The following is a 21,534-nucleotide window of genomic DNA, read 5'->3' as shown; positions in this document are numbered from 1 at the left end:
TCGCAATCGCGCGGCCCTGCCCCGGTTCCGCCCCCAATGTGACATAAATGCCCGGACACGCCCCCTGCTGTTAGCTGTCAATCAGCTACCTCCCGGAAGGAGCAAGCTGATTGTCGGCAAGTATGGTGTTATGGTCGCTAATGCAGCAATGTCTATTATCCATGTCCTTGTCCTGCTTTGTATTGTATTGTAAGTATTTGGACACGTATTTGTTTAGAAATTTTGTAAGGCGCTGCGGAACACTTGTGGCGTCATATAAATAAATGATAATAATAATGATATGCAGATGCTATATAATAACTGATAATACAAAATACATCTTCAGCATTCTCCTGCCCTGCTCTCTTTTGAATCATTGTGGGAAGAAGTATGAGGTGTTGCCAGTCACCTGTGTTTTTTTACATGCGGTTATTGCATAAACATCAAGAGTAGCAATATGGAAGAGGAAGGATGTTATATTAGTATCTCTACTTGTCAGGCACCACATTTCTATGCAGTGAATGTAGGGAAAAACTCTGTCAGGCTATACTTCCTTCAGCAGTCAGTGATTGAGGAGGGACAGGAGTAGGGTTATGTTATGGCTGCAAACTCCCCCTCAGGCAGCATACAGGGTACAGAAGGCCTTGTGTTTTACTAATTCTTTGCATCACAGGTCCCTGCCATATCCTGGACATTGATAGACGTGGCTAGTGTGCAGATTCCCAAATCGTATAAACTCTGCAGAATTCTGGCAGATACACATTGCAATAGTAAAGTAATCCATAGCAATCATTCATACGTTTGCTTTCGTTGTTGAACAAACCTACTGTATTTGTTTATTGGTTGATGTTTTGCTAGTAAATAGCCACCACTGTCTAATGCTCTAGTTATACATTTTTTATTAAAAATTCATATTTTTGTTTTACAGTTTTGTAAAGATAATAGTCCCCTATACACTTGTATTTTTCAACAAAAGTTTTATAAGATTTCATGAAGGCACAAGTTGTGCGACTTTTAATGGTTTACAATTTGCTAAATGTCGTGACTCCATGGCAACCACAGTCGCTTGACATATGATGTAGTGCGCTTTTGGAATGATATCCCCTTCCCCCTTCTTCTGCTGTCACATATAGTGATTGCACCTTAGTGTAAATTGTCATTGACATTTTTGTGACATGCTCTCCAATGGTTTTTATTTGTCTGTTCCAGCTTAATGCCTTAGAATTTCCGCCAAAGAAGCTCTTTGGAAACAAGGATGAGCGAGTGATTGCAGAGCGCAGGGCGCGTTTAGAGGTAAGTCATACAGTACAAGCATTGTAATGTGGGAATGAGCCACCACACAGTACACACTGTTGGAGGTAGGTATTACCCATTGTAAGCGCAGAACATGAAAATTGATGACTTTGTACTAGTGCTACTATCTGGTGTGTCGTATATTTTTTGTGAGCCTCGTATACTCAGTTACAGATGTGTCCACATACATCTGTTCTCCGTGCACTACAAGTAACGTTACACATAACGTGTGAATGCCGTGTGACTTGGTACCGCCGAGTGTGTTTTCATGCTGATTAAAATGATATGCAGCATGCCTATGTTCTGTGTGCGATTGCAGGTGTATCTGCATGAGAAATGCTACGTTACAGTGTCCGCAGATGTGACCATAACGTAGCATTTCACATGCAGCCGCACACTGTAACATAGCATTTCGCATGCAGATACACCCGTAGTCGCACACAGAACCTAGGCATGCCGCATATCATTTTAATCAACAGAAGCTGCTTGTGTGTTCTATTTGCATCGCTGTGTGAATAAGACACATTTGAAAGTAAAAAGTTGCAGGAAAAGACGTTTGGCGCTACCGAATCACGCCACGAAATAGCACGACTAGGATGGCCGATTACTGCTCAAGTGGGCTAGATATGTATGTGGACACATCTGTAATTCTGTCTTTGTTCACAGGATTTATGAAAGTTTTATGTCATTTTGGGAGCTTTCATGCTTACCCTAGTCACCTATTCAGTTCCTTGCCCAAATTTTCACTTTTTTCCTTTTATTAACAGGGTGATTCTAAATCAGTGCTCTTAAGTATAATTTGTATGTTTTAATGTAAAAAATATACTGAATATCTGCGCTAATAAATATATTTCCAAGAGAATTCTCTTGGAAATATATTTATTAGTGCATATATTCAGTATATTTTTTACATTTTGGGTGCACCTGGTTGCCAGGTGTATTTTTGTGTGCTGCCACAGGCACATTGATAAAATCTGCTGCTCAAATTTCATAAACATCTTGATGAATTTTTAAATTTTACTGATAAATATTGATTTTTTACAGATTTATATTATATTGAATTAGCGCTGAGTTTTTAATCTATATATTGTATGTTTTAATGCCCATATAAATTGCAGATATGTCCTCATACACCAATCCCAAAACACCATAATGCGCAAGTCTCCTGGCGTGAGTGTCTTTTTTTTTTTTTTGCCCGAAAAAGTGTCTTAGTCTCAATGTTATACAATTAAGATGCACCAGGAGACTACACTGATTAATTTGATTAAAGCAACACTTGTATATCTGTGTGCGACTGAGTATGTGTACAGAGCACAACGGAACTTGGTGTGGAAAAAAGCCGCGAACGCTGCATCGTAGCACTTTGTATACAGATTCAGACTCAGTCGCACACAGATATACAAAGTCACATCTCAAATTAATCACTTTTTGGGCAAAAAAAAGACGCTTGGCAAAAGCAGTCTCGCATAGGACCTGGCGTGCCGAAAGGGGCTGATTGGCACAACTGCAGCAATAGTGTATGAGGACACATCTGTAAGCCTATCATTATACTGTAGTTTTGTTAGTTATACATTAACAGAGAATAAATACTCTGAAAACTTGAGTGTTTACTTTATCGCAGTGATACCCCAACTCCACGCTCATTATTGTCATGCATAGGTGAGTCTCTGTGCCGGTCTGTGACTGTGTTTGCAAATACTCATAGACGCCCTTCCTGACTCAGTCTAAAGGCCCCTGCACACTACACGATATCTTTTAACGATTTGGCAAATTTTGACACACCGGAACGACAAATCTTTAAAAATGTGTAGTGTGTATGCAGTACATCGTGTTGTGCGCGCTCCCATGAGGTCGTCAGCCTCATCGCCTGATCTTGTACTGCATGTAAGATCAGGCGATGTGACTGGTGATCCCATGCAGCGCAGGGGGGGGGGGGGGGTCACCATCTCGGACGGTCGGGCACCAGAACGCCCTGGGTGTACGGACAACCCGATATGCCGGCCCGTCGCTCTGAGACAGTCAGCGGCATCGCTGGGTACACACATTGTTTAGTGTGTACCCAGTTTAAGGGACTCATTTATCAACAAGTTTTGTAATACGCAACGAGCATTAAAACTCGTTTTGCCATGATAAAGGTGCTCCAGCCAATCAGCTCCCAGCTATCATCTGTTTGAAAAATCGCAGATGGCTTGAGCACCATTTATTGTACACAGTGAGTTTTAAAACTCGTTGCGTATGTTAAAACTCGATAAATGGGCGTAGGTGCTTTCTATGCTTTACTGTGATCCCGTGGATATCATCTGCTTTAATTAATAACCTGCATCTGAAGACTCGGTGACTGCCTGCTGGCTTTTATCCAGCTAAACTAACCCTCAAGCGGCACATCTTTACGCTCCCCAAATACGGGTAGAGCGCGTTTGCCAGCCAACTGGGGAAACGGACTTTCTTCTATTGCCATGCTATATTGAGGGACTACCTGACGTGGCCTCGTAAAACATCTGAGAGGCTACTTTCATCATCTTAACAGCTGGAGCTGTAATACATTTGGATTGGGAATACCATCACCGCTCAATACGCGGTTCCACGTTTGGCACCCTCCGGCTTTGGCTGCTCCCCGCTGGTCTGGTCGAGCATACCATCACCTGGGCATAAAGGCATACATATCATCAGCCTCTGCTATATTCTTTTGAAATTCGAGACCGGAGTCTGCAGGTAAAATATTGGCTGAAAAATACCTTCATTTCATCATATAGGTTGATCAGCTTATAAAATGATAAAATATAGACTTTAACAGAAACTGTATCTTCATCTTTCCGGAACAAAAATAAAATACTCAATTTTGGTTTACATCCGGGGATCACGTTTTGAATGCTATAATTCTAGCTACTTTTAAAGCAAGCATTATTATTATCATTATTATTTGTATTTGTTTTTTTTTTATGTCAGCTGCTAATGTTATTTGTCTAAATGTTTTATAATTTTAATGTTTTTATATTTTTCTGACAATTGATTTGATTATATTAATTAGCACCTCTATGGTTGCTTTCTTCCTATTTATATGTTTTTCTATTTGTGAGGGTGACTACCTCATTTAACCATATTGAGACTGGTAGGAATTTTTAACTCTCCAGCGCCTGGCTTATATTTCTGTTAGTACCCTTGCATGCAACATGGTTAGTTTTTGGAGCTAATTTACGCTACGCAATTTGCCATAGTACTCACTCTGCGTCAGCTTCACTATGTCTTTTTAAATGCTGTTCTATAGCAGCACAAAAATCAGCATCAAAAAGAATCTCAAGACACAAAAGTGTTTGTAAAATAGATCAAAGCAGATGTCAGAACCTTAACAAAACTTTGCACTGGAAAGGGAGCACTCCCACAGTATTACTTAATGAAAAAAAAAAAAAGGGAAACGTTATATAAAATTACATATGTAACCTAACAAAGACAAATCTCACTTTCATCTATTCTATTTGCCCATTTGCTATTAATACGGAGACCAGAAATCAATTTTGTTTCTGCCACTCTCTCATTTAACGGCTTTCCCGTAAACTATGCTGACACTGATTTGTTTTTAATTCACCCGCCTTAGGTGTTGCCTTGTATAGCCGCGGTAATGAATCTTTGTTTATGCACTATCACAGTATGATATATCTTCATACGTCTCTGCCTGGTGTAATACTTATTTTATGCTGACATGGTGACTGTGTTGCTGATTTTTAATGTCAACCAGGTTGAATTACAACAAAACATCCCCCACTGAAAAGGCAATTGTCAGGAACTAAATTGACATAAGTCACTACAAACGTTGTAAATGTCACAGCAGACACTGAGATGAATATTAGATGGGAACAGAATTTACAAGACTGTTATCTCTAGAGAAAATGTGTTGTAGAGTTTATATGTTGTTTATGGTATTTACTATGGTGCAGAGCGAAGGTTTATGTAGAATATAATTAGAATGTCAGAGTCAAATGATAGTTATGTTTGTCTGTTTGCTAAAGCTACAGATAAACCGCTCCATTGCTTCAAACGTCACTCTAGCAGGATGCAGGGGTTAGCCGGTCTCAGCCATCAGTGTGACACAGTGACAGACACTGGTATTGCTGCCAGGCGCGTGCACACAGGCTGTTCCTGTTTATTGTCCTACTGAGTTTAGCAACGTTTTTTGAGAAGCTATTGCTGTTATTTTTGGGACACACATGGAGGTATTGGACCAATTGCTATCCATCGCCTCTGGTATCACATCATGTGCTCCCAGCAAAAATTACCCCTAGTGTGTATGTGTGTGCGCATGTGATAGGGAATATAGATTGTAAGCTCCACTGGGGCAGGGACTGATGTGAATGGCCAGATATTCTCTGTAAAGCGCTGCGGAATATGTGTGCGCTATATAAATAACTGGTAATAAATAAATAAATAAATGTGCAGCCAGCTTTACACTCACCTTTGGCACAGAATACAAAAATAAGTAATAACTTATAACAATGCAACCATTGAGGATTAGTCTATAACAGTGTTTTTCAACCACTGTACCATAGCACACTAGTGTCCCGCGAGCAGTTGTCAAGTGTGCTGCGACAGTCAGCTCAGCGCACTTGTACTGTAGTGTGTTTTATTCCTGTGGAAACCAGTGTAGTGCGTTTTATTCCTGTGGAAACGAGTGTAGTGCGTTTTATTCCTGAGGAGGCCAATGTAGTATGTTTTATTCTTGTGGAAACCAGTGTAGTGTGTTTTCTTCCTGAGGAGGCCAATGTAGTGTGTTTTATTCCTGTGGAAACCAGTGTAGTGCGTTTTATTCCTGAGGAAACCAATGTAGTATGTTTTCTTCCTGTGGAGGCCAATGTAGTGTGTTTTATTCCTGAGGAGGCCGATGTAGTGTGTTTTTATTCCTGAGGAGGCCAATGTAGTGTGTTTTATTCCTGAGGAAACCAGTGTAGTGCGTTTTATTCCTGTGGAGGCCAATGTAGTGTGTTTTATTCCTGTGGAAACCAGTGTAGTGCGTTTTATTCCTGAGGAGACCAATGTAATATGTTTCCTTCCTGTGGAGGCCAATGTAGTGTGTTTTATTCCTGAGGAGGCCGATGTGGTGTGTTTTTATTCCTGAGGAGGCCAATGTAGTGTGTTTTATTCCTGTGGAAACCAGTGTAGTGCGTTTTATTCCTGAGGAGGCCAATGTAGTGTGTTTTATTCCTGTGGAAACCAGTGTAGTGCATTTTATTCCTGAGGAGGCCAATGTAGTGTGTTTTCTTCCTGAGGAGGCCAATGTAGTGTGTTTTATTCCTGTGGAAACCAGTGTAGTGCATTTTGTTCTTGAGGAGGCCATTGTAGTGTGTTTTATTCCTGTGGAAACCAGTGTACTGCGTTTTATTCCTGAGGAGGCCAATGTACTGTAGTGCGTTTTATTCCTGTGGAGGCCAATGTAGTGTGTTTTATTCCTGTGGAAACCAATGTAGTGCGTTTTATTCCTGTGGAAACCAGTGAAGTGTTTTCTATTCCTGTGGAGGCCAATGTGTGTGTATTTTTTTTTATGTGGGAGCTTAAATGCATATTTTTTTACTTAGGGGTCAATTCAATTAGATGTAAGATAGAGAAAGTGAATTCCCATCATAAAACTCGCATATGTCACAGCAATGCGCACATTCGTGAAATGAGAGATTCAGTTAGAAATGGACATCCGTGGCACTCGTGGCGATGACGCACATTTTCTTTTTTTTTTTTTTAAAAAGCAGAAGTGAATGAATAAGTGGGGAAATCTCCCTGAGCCTCAGAAAAACTGATATAGCAAGACCGTAAAGGAGGCTGTTCGTAGAGATGACTGAGTGGTTCAGTTTTGGCTTGGATCTTCCCGCCAAGTTCAGATTTAAGAACGATGGATGAAGGGTTTTCACAAGGGACAGAAGGGAAGCATTCTTCAAAGGAAGAGATGTACAAGAACATGAGGACATGCACTGAAACTGGAGGGAGGTAGGCTCAGAGGAAATTTGAGGAAAATTACTTCACAGAAAGGGTAGTGGATAAGTGGAATAGCCTCCCATTAGAGGTTGAAGCTAAAACGGTGGAACAATTTAAACACGCTTGGGATAAGCATAAGAATATCCTTAAGAGAGACCTAAGGAGCAAATAGGGTTGAAGTTGCCAAAAGGATACATGAAATGGGGCAGACTAGATGGGCCAAGTGGTTCTTATCTGCCATCAAATTCTATGTTACCATGATGCAAAATGTCATCTTTCACCAGCATCTGTGCCGAGCTCGGTTTTCCAATCCAAAATCGAACCTCTCAAGTCTAGTTGTTAGTGGCCATACATACAGTATTTGAGGTTCTTAAAAGGTGTCAGGTGGTTAATTTTTCAATGGTGCAAAAATGATAGGCAGCAAGTGTTTTCCAGAAACTTAGTCTTTCCAGTCTTTGGGGTACACAAAAGTGTATGTGAAGTGATTTTTCAGTGTTTTTATACAAGTTTGTAAAATGTTAGAAAAAATACTTGTAACTTCCATCTCCAAGTTCTAAAACCCCTCTCCCATCAATACAACATCCAGCACATACCTCCCCATATCACTTACACCTCCACATACCTATCCCACATCATTTACTCCTCATGGAGCTTTTTAGAGAAAATGACCTGAAAACTGATATGTCTTTATTTGCCAAGTTATGCCAATAAAGACATTATTATTATTATTATTATTATTATTATTATTATTATTATTATTATTATTATTATTATTATTATGTTTGTAATTGAATTGTAAATGTAATTTGCGGTGCTTGATAACTGCTCACAGAACTCAGCTCGCTCCTCAATGAATTGACCCATTAATGGTATAAGAAATCATGCGCACATTATTATTACCAGCAGTTATTTATATGCCATCTGTCCTATTACGGAGCACTGTACGTAGAATATGTAATTAATTACAACAGTCCCTGCCCAGTGTCGCAGCGAGTGTACTAATCACCCGGTCTTATTAAAGGGGCTCAGGTCCGCCTCCCCCTCTTACCTGTCAGCAGGGCATACTTGCTGACATTCCTGGGCAGCTTTACGGGAGCAGCAGGAGGGGACCTGCTGCTCTCCTCTTTGGGGGCGGGGCCAGATGATAGATGGCATTAGGCCCCACCCCCTTTACAGAAACCCCCCGTGATTTGCGGGTCCGTAAGGATGGGGCGGGGCTAAGTGACACAATTTTCACCATTTAGCCCTGCCCCCTTCCCTACGGACCCAAAAATTCCAGGTAAAAACTCCCCATCTTGCCCACTAGGACGGTGCGGGGGGTTACCAGAAAAATCAGGAGCCTCCCGCTATTCCTGGGAGAGTAGGCATGTATCAGCAGCAGCCTCTCTGCCCAGCACGTGCTGCTGTGTGCTGGGCTGCATTGGGGCCAGGGAGGCTGCTGTTGCTAAGAGTAGCAGTCTCCTCTGCCTGTAAAGTGTCACTACCCAGAAACACCCATTTCACAGATACTGTGGTCCACTGGCAGATGGATCAATGCATACACACCAGCGAAGTCCTTCCGCATGCTTAAGTCTGATTTGGTGCATGCGCAGCCGCCATCTTATTTCTTTGCCGCATGCGCAGTGAGCAGAAATCCACACGTTGAGTCTGCGTTTCCCCTTGTGTACGAATCTGCAACTGGAAGCCTCCAATCCAGGTTACCCATGCAGTGTCAAGCCACCTCATGCATGTACAGGGGAGCCTGAACTGGCTGGCGAAGTGGTGATGGAGCCCTCGTCGCCTCTAGCCAGTATCGCAGGGGAGCTGTCCTGATTAAACTTTTGCTGATTAGGAGATAAGTAGCGATAGAAAAATCTTTTGTTATTGGCCTGTGGTTCCCACACTTACTTGAATCATGGCACCCTAGAGTATCAGTATTTTTTTTTTCAGGGCACCCCCTAGGCCAAAAGTTTGTTATTGAGAAATAAAGAAAAAAATATTAAATAAAGTGAATTGTTCTTACCTGACATCTGAGGTTTAGTTACTTAGTTGAGTTTCTGTTTGTCTACATGTTATATGATTGGATGCCACCAGCACTGCTTTTGCCTATCACATGGACCATAACTAATTTGATTTGGTCCTGGACCACCAACCCCGTGGCACCCCAGATTGTCACAACAACCAGTTTGGGAACCACTGGCATAGGCCAATGGTAGTAAATAGGCCCCTAATGTTTTGTTTTTTTTCTAGTTTGTCAGTAGCTTTACTATGATAAGTTAATAACAGATACAATATTTATATTTCAGGCCTTCATATACAAAGGAAAAAAACACTAGTTAAAGCCGAAAGAAAATCTTTTGATTTGTGCTTGCTTTAATAGTGTGCTAGAAGCGTGTTCCTTTAAGCTTCTCTGTAGCATATTACAGTGTTCTATGTTCATTGTACACCACCAAAGGCACAGCTTCTCATCACTGCAGGCAATGTCAAAATTGGCACATGTGAATGCTTGTCAGATAGTGGGGCTGACAAGTTGGGAGCAAACCATGTTGCACGGCAGGTGGGGAAGATGTAAAATGTGCAGAGAGATTTATATATGAGAGGGTTGTTTCCAAACTCAAATCTGAATTGCAGTATTTACCCTGAAGGCAAAGAAAATAAATGGATTTGCACCCCATGGTTTGTTCCAGGTGCAAAGTTACTTGTTTTTTGGCTTTAATTGCAATTCGGAACCACCCCCAGTGCCTGTGTACAAGTCCACTGAAATGTATTATATTTTGAGGTGAACACACTTTCAATAGGCTTTAAGAAAAGAGCGTTAATGAAATATTCACCTCACTAATACAGCTGGTTATAATGCATGAGAAGTTGCCATGTCAGTGACCAACTCAGGCCACAGATAGGAATGCTGCGACCGGGACGGATGGGGGTACGGATTGCCCTTGCCTCTACAGGGGCCGTGAAGTGCAGGGGAGGTGTAACTACGCCTTCCTGCAATGCCAAGATCATGCCCGCTGATGAGAGCACCGTGGCTAGTGATGGTATAGTAATGTATACAACACTTGGGGGGGTGGGGGGACGTGACTGTGTCCCCTCCACAAGCCACACCCCACTAGCACTCAGACTGATTCCCATTAAAGCTAATGGCTGTGTGTGACTGAGGCTGTATCTACATGCAAAATACTGCGTTATAGCGTTACATCCGCTGACCCTGTGACATAGCATTTCACATGTAGATATAAGCGCAGTCGCACACAGATTCTAGCCGTGCCGCATATGATTTTAAGCAGCAGAAGCTGCTTATGCGTCTTACTCATATCGTAGGACATTTGAAGCAAATAAGTCGCATGAAAAGACACTCAGCGCAACCCGGTCGCACGCCACTCACGCGTTGTGTAACGCAACTTGTAGCGCACGGAGGACAGATGTATGTGGACATATCTGTACATTGTTCTGAGAGTAAGCATTGGATTCATATAGAAAAACCCATAGACTATATCTATAATAACAGTGATCCAATACTAGATACTGTATTCCTGATTGCAAAATCTAGACATTGTCTATATTCCTATTTATGGTAACTGCAGTTACTGCAAAGCTGTGTTCCACTAAAACAAAAATAAATTGATTTTGTCACATTAATCCTAGTGCTGTACTATAAACCCATCAACCACACAGCTAAGTGGGGGAGAAAATGATGATTTTTTTAATTTTAGATCCGTACATTAAATTAACAGAAGTGCTCAACCTCCTTGTCTTTATTTTATATCTTTTAACGTAGCAGACTGTTTCTTTGTCATTAAATTTCCAAATTAATTAGCACAATGCAGTTATTATTTCTTTTGCAAAGCATATAGCATTAATCTGAAAATAGCACGGCATAAAATGCCTGCTCTGTTCATTCGTTGTAGACAGGATGGCATTAATATATGTATTTTTACCATGCCTGAAAACCCTCTGTTGTTAAAAAGCTGTCAATCCCCACTAGTCAGAAAAGCAAAACTGCCTTCCAACTGCCATCTGACAGAGATAAGACATAAGAGCTGGCTTTTTTCTGTGCCTCAAAAAGTGTCACTTCCCAGGCAGACACCAATACATTTCTCACAAATTGCTTCAAGAACATGAATGGTGGGATTAATTACATATCTCAAGGCTCTGTGAACAAAATAAAGTAAGAAATGCTGGTAGTTGAATTTAATTTTTAAGAGCATTACACAATATTTGCTTTATTTTCAACAATGACAACTTAATTATACGGCTGTATAATATACGGGTGCAAAGTGTTATTCATTTTAGTTTAGATGCATACAGATGCGTCCTCATACATCATTCCTGCAGTCTCGACAAACAGCCCCTCTCGGCGCGCCAGGTCCCGTGTGACGCTGCTAGCGTTGGGCATCTTTTTTGCGCTTTTTTTGCCGAAAATGCGTTATAATCGCAATGCAATGTGACTGGGACGCATTAGGAGACTGTGCTGATTAATTTGATATGCGACACTTATATATCTGTGCGACTGAGGCAGGGCCAGCCCTAGCCAATGTGATGCCCTAGGCAAGATTTTGGCTTGTGCCCCCTAGCACCGCCACTAGTTCCGTCTCTAAACCAGCACCAAACTCACAGCAGCACAGATCATAGCAGCAGCCAGCAACACCCATCACATTCACCCGCAGCAATCCTCATCCAACACTCCTCACCCAGCACAGCGCCCCTCACCCAGCAGCACGGATCATAGCAGCAGCCAGCAACACCCATCACATTCACCCGAAGCAATCCTCATCCAACACAGCGCCCCTCACCCAGCAGCACAGATCACAGCTGCAGCACCCATCACCCCTCACCTGGCCAGCACACAGCACCTCTCACAGCAGTCAGCTCAGCACCCCTCACCCATGCTGCGCTGACTTAGTAAAAAATTCACTCTTAAGAGCTGCCAGACTACCTCCTGAAGCCATGCATACGCCCGCCCCTGCAGTTGTTTCCCCAGCTCCTAGTCATTCCTGTGCATGGTGGCTGGCAAATACATTGCCCCCAAAGGAAAATAACACACTGCCCCAAACAGGGAAAATTCAAACATATTGTCCGTCATCCATTATCCACTGACAGAGGCCCCCATTAAACAATCAAGCATAACCCCTTTAGCGCTCGCTGAAGGGGTTATGCCTCCCTTTCTGGATTTAACAAACAACAGTAACATTAGATTACCGCTGTTTGTCAAGCATCACTCTGTCCATCTTTTAGATGACGAAAGCGACGCGTTCCCCATTGCTGGCAATGGAGACCCGGCGGTGCCTTTCCGGCTTCAGCGAAGCCTTCCAGGTACTGCTGGGTCCCCGCGTCATGCACATGCGCAGGCAGACCATTGTGCATGTGCATTACACCGGCCCACCAGTGAGCGGAGAACCCCGCCGATGAGGAGGACTTCGTGGGATCTCGCCGGAGGGGTAAGTATTGATAAATACCAGTGGCATTTTCGTTTGTATCACAGTGATATGAATGAAAATTGCCGCTGGTATTTTCATTCGTTTATAACTGTGGCTCAGAGTGTTGTTATATTTGGTAGGAGAGCCGGACAAAAGAGGATTTTAAAATATATATATATATATATATACACACACACATATACATACATGTTTATGTATGTTATATATATAAATATATATATATATCTCAAAATAGCTATATACATACTGTATGTGCTCACACACAAATGTAATATACTGTACTGTAAATATATAATGTACCAGGAGCAGGACAGGCAGTCACAGGGCTGGTTTGGCTCAGGCTGTGTGTGCTGGGCTTTTCTTTTTTAGCGCTGGGGACTGTCACAAAACGTCAGATCCCCGGCTGCAACTGCAGGAGCAGAGCGGACACAGGGAATCGGGGGAGAGGTGAACAGAGAGGTGAGTGGAGACGGAGACCTCCTCCGCCCTGCCCGACTTCTTTTCCCTCTCCACTACGGCCCGCGCCGCAGCTGTCAGTGCCGGCGTACTATGAATCAGTCTTACTCACAGTTTGTACCTGACTGGTGGGGGCGGCTGCAGGCCCCTTCATAGTGGTGGCCCGACCGTGGTGCCAAGTACCGTCCGCCGCTAGTTCCACCAGACCGGCGTCCATTTCAGTTGCTGTCCTTGCCAAAAACCTCCGCCGGCCCTAGGCTTGGAATGCCCCTAGGCATTTGCCTATGTTGCCTATGCCTAGGGCCGGCTCTGGACTGAGGGCCATATTCAATTTGGAGCGAATACTCCGTTATTTTCGCCATTTTCAGTTATCCCCATATTCAATTTCAAAGACTTTTCGCAGGTGCGAAAAGTCTTTGTAAAAAAAAACAGGGATAAGTTTTCACCACTGTGTAGGTGGCGAAAGAAAGTGCAGAATTGGGGTTTTGGGGTGTAGAAAAAAAAAAGTACCCTGCACCCTTTAAAATGTCCTAAAAGCAATGTGTGTCAAAAAAAAAATTTCAATTAGCATGGAACCCCCCAAAAAAATGTTGTTTAATTTTGGGGGCGATAAAAAAAAGTTTATTTTGACTCAGGGGGGGACCCAAGTATGCGGCAGGTGTTTTCTAGAATGCGGGTGGTAGCGGCAGGTGGATTTTTGAAGAATTTTTAAAAATCACTTTAGGGACTTAAAAATATGCTAGCACCCATTTCCATGTACCCCAAATTTGATGGGACAAGTTATTTGAACAAAAAAATAAAGATAAATGCTATTCTTCACCACTTCTTCAGAGACGCATTTATGCACCTGCTGCGGCTGTTTAAAACCCCCAATTACCTTAAGCAGGCCAAATCGGGGGTATCCATAGTGATCCCCCATGACAGACCATCTTTTGGTGGTGACAGGCTGATTTCCCCAAAAGTGACAGGACTTTTCGATACTTTCTTTTCCTCCGGGTCCCGTGTTCACCGATTCCTAATTGCATACTGGGATAAGCGGGCACGCGCCCGATACTTTATCCCCTGAAAAAATGGCGATGATGATATTCAATATTCTAATTGAATATGGCCCTGAATCTATATACAAAATGCTACGATGCAGCTGGTGCGGCATTTTTCCCATGCCAAGTTCCGCTGTGCTTTGTATACATACTTTGCTGCATATCAAATAAATCGGTACAGTCTCCTGGTGTGTGCTAGTACATTGCATTGCGAATAAGATGCATTTTCAACAAATAAAACAGATGCAAAGAAAACGCCCGGCGCTAGCAGAGACGCACAGGACATGGCGGGTCACTCGCCACATGGCATATTGAGGCTAGATGTATGAGGACACATGTGTAGGGGTCCATTTGTGAAATGGGGGCGATAAAGAAGTTTTTCTATCACCGGAATTTATCAATAATATATCGCCAAGCAGTGCAGGCTGGCAATGGTAGAAGGGCTATTACCACTTTGCCAGGGCCTTCTGTGCCGGCTTTGGATTATAGTTCCAACAAAGTATTTAAAAAAATAGGAAATGTATGTTTAGTAAAAAAAATTTTGTTTTTTATTTACTGACTCACGGCGATCACTATCCTGAAATGGCGATAGTTATGGGAAGACAGCAGAGGTAATTGTGTGCCAATGGTAGCTGCAACAGGGATACACAGTGATACTCAACGTCGACTGTAGCCTTTAATAAGGGGGGAAGGGGGGGAACAATCGTTAGTGCTTGGACAGCTTTCATAAATAGGCCCTTTACAGTTTTGTCAATGTGAGACAGTTGGCTGTATCAATATTGAAACTGTAATGAGACCAATTTATCACAGCTGTGGATTCTGACAAGTCCATTAACAGAGACATCAAGCAAACCGAGAACACTTTTATGGTCAGCACTGGTTTCTTTGGACATTAATCAGAGGGACCAACCTGGTTCCGTATTGACAGGATTTCATTATTGCTATTTTCTTTACTTAAGATCCTCCTGATTTAAGACTGAGCTGTAATGGTGCATACACACGGGACGATCGTTAACGATATCGTTGAACGATCTCCCGGGCGTGCTGGATGATCGATATCGATCATCCAGCACACCACCAACGACGGGCAACGATCCTTGGCTTGACAGCCACTGTTCCATGTTCAAATGTTTACAGCAAGTGGGTTTAAAAGTTATATTCTGCTTTGACTTTCGTAGTAAATAGGCTATAAATAACAGTACATACAGTATATGTAAAATTATAATGACAATGAAATTGAGTGATGGATACTCCAACTAAGAGTAACTGTATGAAATAATGACTCTGTAATTTACAAGATCAATGTTATGGTGCAATAAGATGTTGGATGATACAGAGTAACACATCATATTAAATAACCGCATCAATCATAAAACAGTAATTTCCTTGGAATATGAATGTGTAATGAGGCGAAAATGCTATACGTAGTCCCGTGACATTATATTTGAATAATTGCTAGTTGGTCGCTGTAACTGTACATTTACAATTTAGATCTCTGCTAGTACAAAAATTACCCAGAATAAAAACTAAACTTCTTATTTTATGTGTATTTGTAGATGTAATGCTCTAAGAACAGTAATCGTTTACACAGATATGCTGAAATATTCCTGAGTCACTTTGGCCATCTCGCTATAGGATAGGGAGGGTGCCAGGGGAGACGATAATAAATGAATCTCTTTCTGCTGTTGTACAGATATCTCCTCTGGCATTTTTGCCACTTGTGGTGCAAATCGTGCCACGCATGGCTAGAGTCTCGCACCCGCCAACAGGTACGTGACTTCATAGGATTGCATGGTGCGAACGCAATGCGCGGCATGGTGTACTGTGGCACACGTGGCCGCGGCTAATCGCATCTGTAATTTTCCATTGTCTTTTTCTCCATAATTTCCTCCTCAGGTATCTATTTATAAAGAAGGGATAACACCTTTCTCCTATTGATATACCACAGAGAAGTCACTGATTTCTCTTCTGACCCCTGTATTTTAGCAGTTTACTGCGTCCCCATAGCCTTATATGGGAACTGTGATGTCTGTTCAATTTATTAAATAGCGGAAACCTTTACTTTCCATCGCTAGATAATGCAACCTTGAGGTGGCGTTACCTGTACCCGGCATTAGGGGGACCTGCAAAGCCAGAGAGACTTTACCGACTCCCACAGGGCATATGCAAATGTCACTGGAGCCCTTTGTCTGCAGAGTTAGGCTGCGTTGAGGGTGAGAAAACCCCCCCTCCAAAAGGAGCCTCAGCATTATAAATACTGCCCCTACTGCATTATGTATCTCTGAGATACACAACAATGCAGTACAAATGGTCCTACTACACCACTATTGGTAAATGGACGCCCCAGTGTATATTTTTACTTGTGATTTTTTAATATAAAACAAATGGCACATCAGTTAGTGTAGAAAATGACATTTAATATAGGCTTCATTTTTAAGACACCAAAATAAAGTTTAAAGTTTATTCATTATACCCTGCTAGCAGAGATGTATAGCAGCTCAGGGTCTCGGTATGTGCCTGGTTATATTCTCCAATGCAGAAGGTTAGCTGCGCGTTGGTAGCTAGCCAGTTCTTCTCTGGATCCCATACACAGTAGTAGCTGGAGTGTTGGCTGAGGGAACAAAGTTTATTTACAATTTGCAGATACTGAATAGTAAATAGATAGTTTCTTCTTCTCAGTGTTCAGTCAACAATAAGAGATGTGTCAATAGATCTAACGCATTTTGAGCTCAACTTGGATTCATTTTCTCCTTCTGGCGCCATATAAATATAACTGCACTGATGTGGGAGAATTGTGGTGAGGCTCCTAAGCTGACACTCATACAGAAAAGCATTCACTGAACTTTCATTCAGGCTTTTTCATTTAAAACCAAAACCTGCTATAGTGCCATTAATCTTCACAGTTACAGCCATGTTACAATAAATAAGCCACAGTGTTTTATGTATTGATCTGTGTGTTTATATTGTAGTATCGATCAACATACTTTGCCATTCCTTGCCACTCTCTAATGTAATCCCAGTACCAGTTGGAAATCCCAATAAAAAAGAGATTGTGGTCTAAATAGAAAATTCCACATATATATATATATAATATATATATATAATATATATATTTTATTTTATTTTTTTTTATCCTATAAAGATTAAGTTCAATCTTAAAAATAAATTACGAAAATGAATGCAATACATTTAAATAATACATCAAAAACACTTTTCATAAAGTAGTATAATGCGATGGTTCCGGACTCTAGATAGACATTAATAAGGTTGACAATGTCTAGATAGACACAAGATGTTAGACAGTCAATAGGTCGACACTAAAGGTCGACGGTTACAAATGGTCGACATAGTCAAAATGTCGACAGAAATTATAACTAGAAGTGACGGTTAGGGTTAGGCACCAAGAGGGTGAGGATTAGGGCTAGAAAAAAAAATAATGCATTGACTATTTTTGTATCGACCCTTTGTATCTGTCGACCTTCTTAGATGTCGACCTTTTGTCCCTATCGACCTATTGACTGTCTAACAGCTGGTGTCTATCTAGACACTGTCGACCTTTTTAAGGTCTATTAATCCACACCCTAAAGCATTCACTTCAATACAAAGTTTATGGAGCCTATTCATCAAAATATAATTATTACATGTGATAATTATGGTGTAAACTCGCTGTGAGTTCAAACACAGTTTAAGAGGCATTCCACATGCCTCCTGTTCTAAACTATCACCTCCGAAAAACTGCTGTGTCTGCAAAGCAGTTTTTCAGAAGTGAGAAACTTTTCACTACCTGTCTTCTAGTTGTGCAGCTTGAAAACAGGCTGCTGACCTCACTGCCCCCCACCACCTCCATGTACGATTCGGCCCCACCTTGCCCCCACGGGTGTTTGACCCCCCGCGGTGTTCAACCCCCCTCCCTGCGGGTGTTCGATCCCTCCCCGCGGGTGTCGGGCCCTCCTCCTTATCCTTAGCCCGGCTCACCTGTCTTCTTTCGGTGAGCCAGGCCACATGTCTGCAGTGCTCCGGGGCTCGGCAGTGCAGACACAGCAGGAAGGGATCTTAATAGAACCTTCTGCTGTGGCTGCCATGTTAACCTTCACAGGCTGCCATGTAAACTGTTTAGTAACACAATCAAGTTCCGAGAAAAAATGTTTTTGTTTTTTTTCAGAACTTGATGAATAGCCCCGACACTTATGTTAATTATCACATGCTTTTGTGAAAAATAAGTGATGATGAATAGGCCCCTATATCCCATAAAACAGTTATTGCAGTGATACTACTATGGGCCTGATTCAGAGGTGGGCGCAGTACCAGCTGCAACTACGTCTTTTCCCGTAGCCATTTCTGTGTTTTATCTAATGCCGCAGCCAATGGTCTTCTTACTGAGACGCCCATCGGCTGTGGTGCTAATCCCTTGCTATGCATATGAGGACTCGCCATCGGAGATTGCACCAGCCCTAAGGAGGTGCAGAATCTCCAATCGTAACATGGCTGCTGGTGTCAGTGCAACTGTCTCTTTGCTCACAGTCGCTGAGCATGACACGCCCGCAACACATCCGCCCCCCCCAAAAAAATGCCTACTGAAACTTCATCTCTATGTGCTCAATTTCGACCTACGTCTTAGAGAGATAACCATCAGGGAGCAAGTGCAGTGCAACTCCGACGCATATGCAGACCGAAAACTATATATATATACATATATATATATATATATGTATGTGTGTGTGTGTATACATATAAATGTGGGTGTGCATATGTGTGTATATATATTTATTTTCCTCCGTTTTTCTTTTCATATTGCTAATCTACTAGATTTAAAGTAAGATTTTTCTTTTCCATTATGATAACTGTTTGTAGGATATTTATTGATACACTGTATTAACAAAATCGCTCTTCAGTGTTGGTTGGATATATTCCTGCTGCTGCTACCTTTGAAGGAATGTAAAAACTATTGATGCCAGATGAATGACAGTCTGATGGCTAAATTGATTGATGTTTAATCTGAAAGTACTGTAAACGTCCTAAAGATTATCCGTCAATCCAAATCCAGTGAAAGGAACTTTTCAACCTAAAAATCCTTTCACGTTGACAAATGCATAAAATGAGTTAGCAAAACAGAAAGTGTGTATTATAGAATTGCTAGTACTATGTAAGGCCTTAAATGTGTTTTCCACATGTGCGGAGTTCAGAGAGTTTCCTGGTGGCGTGATTAAGAATTTGTGGCTGTGGTGCTTTTCTCATTTCTCCATAAGGAAGGGAATGAGGTCTGTATTCTTGTTATGTTCTGGTCTCCAAATGCTACATCCACTATGACTTTTGAATTTGTCCTAAAATAATTTTGGTCTGGAGATGACTAATTCTGTAAAACAGAAACAATTCACATAGACATACATGTCCAAAGGGCTCAAATAATCTTACGTGTACATGTCATGCTCTGTCACATGCTTTTATAGCACATATGGGCAAACTGTGGCCCCCTCAGTTCTAAAACTAAGCATCCTCACATGGCCTACCATCAGAGGCTAGTCTACCCAACCCCATATTATAGACTCTATCTAATTCTCTTAAATCAGGCTATTCCTGTTCTTTGCATTATAGTCTGCATGTTGCATTTATCAAGATGCAGCATATACCTTTCATGATATGGTCTTGTGGTACCCAAGCATGGTCCATAATTTGAAATATAAATATAATCTTGTTCGTAGTTAACTATATGTTTACAAACAATTAGCAGAGGCAAATCTTGCTTTATACCGCTAGAGTTTATACAGTTTGCATTTTTTATACTGGTTTTCCACACCTGTTATTGAAGTATTTTTGTGTGCCTCAGAATATATATAGATCATAGTCTAGCAATCTCCCTGATTGCACCTTACCCCAATTAGCCAAAGCTGTTATATACAAAAAGAGATTTATACATTCATATGGGATCATTAGTATCATTTCCCTGCATTGGTTATAAGGCACAGTGATCCCTATGGCTACATGCATTTTCTGAGAAGTATCGGTGTGTGCATAATCACTGCTCGATCAAAGTGGCCGGGTCACGCACGTGCACTGCGATGCATGCGCAGAACGCAACAGTGAGCCGATTGCGAGCTTATTAGCAGTTGCGATCCTTGCTGAATCAGGCCCTATGTGTGCTATATAAATATTTGTTAATAACGATCTGCTGTAAAAGAGCCAGAGGGAGTGGAGGAATCTGGAGAGATTCCTCTTCACACTCCGTTTTAACGCCATCTGTAGAGCCATGGGGGTATATTTACTAAAGTGCAGGTTTTTAGAAGTGGAAATGTTCCCCATAGCAACCAATCAGTTTCTACTTAACATTTATCTAGCACCTTCTGTAAGATAATAGCTAGAATATGATTGGTTGCTATGGGCAACATCTTTAGTAAATATATCCTATGCGTTGAAAACTTTTGGAGCTTGGGGACGACAGCGTGCTTTGGGCCTGATATTAAAGCAGGAGATAATGTCGCTATATCTGTGCTGCCTCCCGCATGATCATTCCCCCTTTCATACTTAATTAAATACAATTGAGAAAATCATGCGCAACTTACGGTGGGGGGGACACACAGATGTTTATTTCATACATACAGGAAAGTTAAAAATTACAGATACACTTTAATAAATCAATATAAGATTCTCTACAAAATAACATAAGCATAAAAGTTATTTTATGTTTTAACAGTTTGTATATTTTTCATGTTAACATTACTGTATATGTTAGTATTGCCTACATAAAAATAATTGCTGAGACTGTAGGCCAGCACTAAAAATCCTGGTCGAATCGGTCTTCAACTAGTTATCATATAGATTTATGTATATCACAGACGCAGTATTTAAATCTTCGATAAACAAATTTGAAAATGGAAAAAACTAAAACAGAAAAATGTTTTGAGCTGTAAAAAAAAAAAAACGCCCAAATGTTTATATCTTTGTATTTGGAAGATTCGGCAGAGTGTCCTATAGCCGCATAGCTTGGGGAAATTGAATTAGGAAGGAATGCACTGTCGAGTGGCTTTTCTAAATTCAAGAATCAATAACAAGTGAGCTTTACCGCTAGGCAGTCTCAACCGTGGCTGCACGCTCTATTTTCCACTCACATCTAATTGATTGAATGGCTTCCCTCTCATTTCAGCCTCTTCAGTAAACTCCTAATAATCTCAATTGCAATGTCAGAGGGTCACACAGCCTGCCTGACAACTGTCTCTTCTCATCTGCCTCCTCACAGCGTTTCTGAGCTCTCTCATATCTATCTCCGTGCTCCGCTTCCCACAAAACGAAATAGCCAACAGTCACCCCAGGAGACCAGGAATACATCTACAATATGTTGGAAAATATAATTATTATAATATAATTATTTAGTAAACGATTTTCCATGTTGAAATACATGT

General features: G+C 41.5%; 1 protein-coding gene across 1 annotated transcript in view; it reads left to right on the top strand.

Moving 5' to 3' along the window:
- KIF16B (kinesin family member 16B) overlaps nucleotides 1–21,534 on the top strand; it is a 366,374-nt gene that overhangs the window by 326,700 nt on the left and 18,140 nt on the right. The window contains exon 25 of the mRNA XM_088477200.1: nucleotides 1,189–1,272. Within this exon, the coding sequence (XP_088333326.1) occupies nucleotides 1,189–1,272 (84 nt within the window). The remainder of the gene's footprint in view (nucleotides 1–1,188; nucleotides 1,273–21,534) is intronic.

The sequence above is a fragment of the Taudactylus pleione genome, unplaced genomic scaffold, assembly GCF_031769625.1.
Source record: "Taudactylus pleione unplaced genomic scaffold, aTauple2 ptg000201l, whole genome shotgun sequence".
NCBI classification, from domain to species: domain Eukaryota; kingdom Metazoa; phylum Chordata; class Amphibia; order Anura; family Myobatrachidae; genus Taudactylus; species Taudactylus pleione.
This window is presented reverse-complemented; position numbering and strand designations above follow the sequence as displayed.